The 5,698-nt window shown below is 38.0% G+C and overlaps 1 protein-coding gene across 7 annotated transcripts in view; it reads right to left on the reverse strand.

Annotated features, from left to right (window-relative positions):
- Positions 1 to 2,100: 2,100 nt before the first annotated feature.
- Positions 2,101 to 5,698, reverse strand: part of LOC107707105 (protein SCAF11-like) — a 15,344-nt gene continuing 11,746 nt past the window's right edge. For 6 of the 7 annotated variants that reach the window (XM_016511004.1, XM_016511000.1, XM_016511003.1 and 3 more), the window contains exons 12-15: positions 4,700 to 5,025; positions 3,738 to 3,914; positions 3,541 to 3,660; positions 2,101 to 2,842 (exon numbers count right to left, since the gene is read on the reverse strand). In XM_016511004.1, the coding sequence (XP_016366490.1) occupies positions 2,732 to 2,842; positions 3,541 to 3,660; positions 3,738 to 3,914; positions 4,700 to 5,025 (734 nt within the window). In that variant the 3' untranslated portion in view covers positions 2,101 to 2,731. The remainder of the gene's footprint in view (positions 2,843 to 3,540; positions 3,661 to 3,737; positions 3,915 to 4,699; positions 5,026 to 5,698) is intronic. The other variant, XM_016511002.1, reaches the window with a different exon arrangement.

A 5,698-nucleotide genomic window follows, 5' to 3' on the forward strand; every position in this document is an offset into this window, starting at 1 on the left:
ACCACGATCAGCAATGCAGCGATTGGCTGGCGGCAAGACAGCAACGTAATGATATCATATAATTAAAAAAGACACTCGACAAAAAACTTTCTGGACCTTTATAAGGAAACAGCGAAGTCAACAAAACTACTTAAATGTTATAATAGATAAATGGAATGTGCACTATTTTTATTTTATTATATATTTTTTTTACATGATTCCCAATTATTTATATTCACGATTTCTAGTATTTGTACAGGCTTTACTTATTTCAATGTTGTAATTAGCAATTCATGTAATTTTATCTTTTGAAGCAGATTTGTAAATTTCTTAAGGGTCAAGATCAAGTTATCCATCAAGCCACTCCCATAATAGCTTTCAGCACTCAAATTAATGCACGACTCAGATGAACTGTGTATAGCATGACTCGAAAACAATTATAAAGTAATTATTTTATCACGAATAAATCTTTCAATGAGTAAAACTGACTGTGTCTATAGTATTATAGATTACACAACATTATAATATTATTTTCAAGTTAATTTTAAAATTATTATTATTTTAAAAATTATTATCCCCGGATTAGTAGGGTACTCTTGTAATAGAGTAGCAGTGGCTGGCACAGATTTTAAATATCTATTCCACTTAAAAAGATGCAATCTAACCCTGTTTACATGAAATAAACTGCTCCCGAGCAGGTTTAAGTTTACGGACCTGTTGCTATGACAGCAACTCTCCATCAAGCCACTCCCATAATAGCTTTCAGCACTCAAATTAATGCACGACTCAGATGAACTGTGTATAGCATGACTCGAAAACAATTATAAAGTAATTATTTTATCACGAATAAATCTTTCAATGAGTAAAACTGACTGTGTCTATAGTATTATAGATTACACAACATTATAATATTATTTTCAAGTTAATTTTAAAATTATTATTATTTTAAAAATTATTATCCCCGGATTAGTAGGGTACTCTTGTAATAGAGTAGCAGTGGCTGGCACAGATTTTAAATATCTATTCCACTTAAAAAGATGCAATCTAACCCTGTTTACATGAAATAAACTGCTCCCGAGCAGGTTTAAGTTTACGGACCTGTTGCTATGACAGCAACTCCGGGATGAGCTTCGAAGAACCAAATAATCCAAAATCATGCCAAATCATCAACAATCAAATCCAGCTGAGTTAGCGATGTACGCAGAACGGGCCCCTGGGCACGTGCGTTAATCCGGCCCCGTCTCAGGTGTATTAAATCAGGAACGAAGAACGGACGACCAATTGTTTTATTCACCAGCTTTGAGTTACTCACATAAATGTTTCTCAACAGCACATTATATATTGTTTGGTCTCTTTTGAATACATTCACCACTGCTAACCAAATGTGCCAGTTAATGTAGCCTATTCAAATGGCACATTTATTCTTATTAATAAAATCCCAAGCACAATGACTAATGTGCAATATATTTTATTATTATTATTATTTTGTTGTTTGTCAGCTCACACAGCGGGCTGTCACCATGCCTTAAAATTTTCAATAAAACTGGAACTGCCTTAAAACTGGAAAATGAACTTTTTTTTGTAATGAAAACTGGTGAGACAGCATCACACGGTCTTTGTGTAGGTCTATTTCTTCAGAATATCCATGTGCTAAAACTGATGGTATCGTGTAAACCTGCTCCTAACTACTCATTAAAGATCTACAGGTATGTTGGGCACAGATTTAATCTTATTGTCGGCAAAATCATCTGCCAATCTAAGTAGCATGTGTAAAAGGTAGAAATTCTGCAGCTGCTGCACTTGTGCATCTGTGTAGTTTTTGTCAAATGTCCAGTTGGATGTCTTCACTTGGTGTCCAGATGACCATCTTGCAGCTCTGAAGGCTCAGACACATCATGGTCAGTTGTGTCTGAAAGAATGTTGGTAAAAAGAATCTGTATTAATTCATTATAAGTTTAAAATACAATGTTTGTCTAATAATAGAGCTAATCTACTTTCTTGAAAAAAAAAAGTATTCACCTGGAGGTAGTATCCACCCTTTGCTTTGGGCAGAATTCGACTCAGTGAACACAAACTGACCTGAACTCAGTAAATGGACAAAAGAGATTCATAGAGAGCTGGTTTATTTCATTGCTTCTGGGAGGGTAAACAGACACAGTGATTGAACTGCATAAACAGAAGTACAGGACTTTAACCTGGATATGACAACAAAATCATCTCAGCTCACCAGCAAACTACCCGTGTTCTTCTTTCCACGTAAGATTATGATTGAATCACACACACTCAAACACGCATTCAGCATCTGCAGGGAATAATAAAGCTAATGCACATGTACTCCAGATTGTTTCGATGATTCTAAAGGGAAAAGTCTTTATGTTCAACTTCTGAGAGAGAGACAGAGAGAGAGACGGACAGGTCCAGTCGTACCACTTGAATCATTTGCCTTAATTATTCATGTTCTTTGCTACTTTAAACTTAGAAGCAAAATGCGATTAGAGCAACACCATTACAGATCTTTAACCCCCCCCCAAAACACACACACACACACACACACACATACATATACCCATGAAACACAATCCAATAAAGGGCATTTGCACTATATATCAAATCCAAATTAAACAAAATATGTAATCTCTAGAAAAATCTTCATTCTCGTATGTAAATGTATTAAGAACGGCTCCAGTCAGTGACACCGGCAGCAGCCCGCGGTGGAGGAATTGCACTTGTGCAGTCAGCAGATCAGCGACCCTCAGCTCTTCTCGGTTTTGTTTTTGCGGATGCATTTGTATTTGTCAACATACGCTTTCACCAGGTTGGCCACCTTGTCGGCGTTCACCTCGCCACTCTTGCTGTGTGTTACCTGAGAGAAGGAGAAAAACAATTACTGTGTGCATTTGTAAAGCTGTTTGCACAAAATTAAAAATCTGAATAAGACATTACACTGGCACATAGAGCACACCAACATGATTTTAAGGAATAGTTACACTAAAATCAAACTGAATATGCAGCTGTGATTTGAAAGAATCCGTAATTATGGACTATAAAAAACAATTATATATCTCAGGAGCTCCTGATTGAAGCTCTTCTCATCTGCTCGGAGTCTGAGACTCATGGTGTTTGATGAGTCTTATAGCTCATTATTTTCAGAATGAATCATGTTCATGTTCAGTGGAATAAAGACTTAAAAAAAGATTTGAGTCAATAGAACTAAACGCCCTCATGTGGTAAATTGTGTGAATTACACTTCTGTTACTTTCTTCGACATCTGTAACTTGAGTCAGGGGAAAACACTGACTTAAAACTATTGCATTGATTCAAACTAATGTGATAAATAAAGTGTTGATTCTTTGAAGCAGCAAAAAAAAAAAAAAAAGTTTGTTAAAATTAATGGATTTTTTCTTTTTTTACTTTCATATTTTTTACTATATTTATATTAGAATATTTTAGATTGTTAGATTATAGACTGTAATAAATAAAAATTAGAGGAAAAAATAATAATAAAATAAATTATACATAAAATAATTTTTTTTTTTTAATTTTAGTGTGAACTAAACTTACTTTTTCCACAGCTTTGCGCACAATCTCTTTATATTCCTCCTTGTTGATTTCATTCTTCTGATAATATGGCTTAATCGCTGCTTTCACCTCATTGACGGCCCGCTCTTGAATCTGCAATTTCTGTTTGAAAAGGAAAATGTATTTTAGGAAGTGATAACATTAGCATGGAGCCATTTGCTTGATGGTGCAACACTTGCCTTCTCTTTCTTCGAGCTGTCGGCGTGGGCCTTGCTGTGAGAGGTGGGTTGGGTGGTGGTGGAGGACGGCTGGGCTGCACTGGGCGTCCCAAAAGGACGCGGCGGCCCAGGAACTACTTTGGTTGGCATGGGTTTGAATGAACCTTTGCCTGGTACAGGAAAACTGGGCATCACCTGCTGTAAAATATGCAAATGTTACAACCAAAACAACTAAAATGGCACACACAAGAATTCATTTGAATTATGGTTGGGTAAATATAAAACTCATTTTTAAATGATAAAATACAGGGTCTGAATTTCGTTTAAGAATAGATAAATGACAAGCAATGGCACAAACAAATACAATAACAAGATACAATTAAAATGAACTGTGCTTTAAGTTTTTCAGGTAGGTATAACAGTAATATTGAGGTACAGAAATACCACAGAAACTGAATAATCTATTTAACTTTAAATAACACTGGTTAGTCTTCAATGTATAAATAAACATTAATGACAGACAGCAGTTTTGTTTCTCAACTGTTTACATTCACTTAATAGCCTACATACGGTCAATGTTTAGTATAAATCAACTGTTTTCATGAATACTCATCAAGACGGGCATTTTGACATACTTTTTGTATGTATTTGGCCGTTTACACGCAATAAGGCGCAACACAACTTCATTCTGTAGTCGTGCGCTCTCATATGCGGCTCTATGTGCGCTTTGGGTGTCAGCTCACAGAAAGGGGTCTCACAGAGAGTGCGCAAGTACTGAATTGAGCACTTGAATGTTTAAAATTGTAAGACTCAAAAGCACGTGCAAATGATACATTCCTCCACAATCTGTCCCGAGCGTCTTTCACACTGAAATATTTGTGGGAATTTCCCCGAGTTACAAGAGCGCGGAAACTGCGGGAATCAGTAGAATTATGTGCAACCCCACGGCAAAATTCAAGCCCTGACATAACTCTTGTTCTCACCTGAGCCGGGTGGCTTTCAGACGGTACCACGGTGAAGCCACACTGTTGCACGGGTGGAGGAGGTGGGGGAGGTGGAGGCAGTCCCTGCACAGCTATGGATGGGACCTGGAGGAGCGTCCTAGTGGGGTGCAGCTGCACTGGCACTTGTGGGGGCAAGCTAAACTGGGGAGGAGGCTGCAAACCTACGGCTGGAGGTCTCGGAAGCAGAGGCCCCATGGGATAATGGAGGACCCCCATCACACCCATCTGGTGGGGCATCAGGGGAGGGGGCATGGCTGGCACTGCCTCTGTCGGCAACGGTGCATTTGGCTCATTCTGGGGGGGATCTGAAATATGGAAAATAGACATGAATGTAGTAGGGATGTAAAAGTTATCCGAACATGTTAAAGGGTTAGTTCACCCAAAAAAATGAAAATACTGTCATTAATTACTCACCCTCATGTCGTTTCAAACCCGTAAGACCTTCGTTCATCTTCGGAACACAAATTAAGATATTTTTGATGGAATCTGAGAGCTGTCTGACCCTGCATAGACAGCAACGCAACTGAAATGTTCCCAAGTTCAGAAACGTAGCAAGGAGATCTGTAAAATAATCCAACATAGGAAACAGATTCGGTGTGACGCAGCTGACACAGAACAGCATACGTTGCTTACGTCCAGCTGATATTCTCCATATTGGCACCAGGGTGATGCGGAGGAGACGAATTGTTGAATAAAGTTTTTGTTATTTTTTCTTTTGCGCACAAAAAGTATTCTCGTAGCTTCGTATAATTGTGGTTGAACCACTGATGTCACATGGATTATTTTACAGATCTCCTTCCTACGTCTCTGGACTTGGGAGCATTTCAGTTGTATTGCTGTCTATGCAGGGTCAGACAGCTCTCAGATTCCATCAAAAAAATCGTAATTTGTGTTCCGAAGATGAACGAAGGCCTTACGGGTTTGAAACGACATGAGGGTGAGTAATTAATGACAGAATTTTCATTTTTGGGTGAACTA

Source organism: Sinocyclocheilus rhinocerous, unplaced genomic scaffold (assembly GCF_001515625.1).
Source record: "Sinocyclocheilus rhinocerous isolate Xijiao unplaced genomic scaffold, SAMN03320098_v1.1 scaffold2160, whole genome shotgun sequence".
Classification (NCBI taxonomy): domain Eukaryota; kingdom Metazoa; phylum Chordata; class Actinopteri; order Cypriniformes; family Cyprinidae; genus Sinocyclocheilus; species Sinocyclocheilus rhinocerous.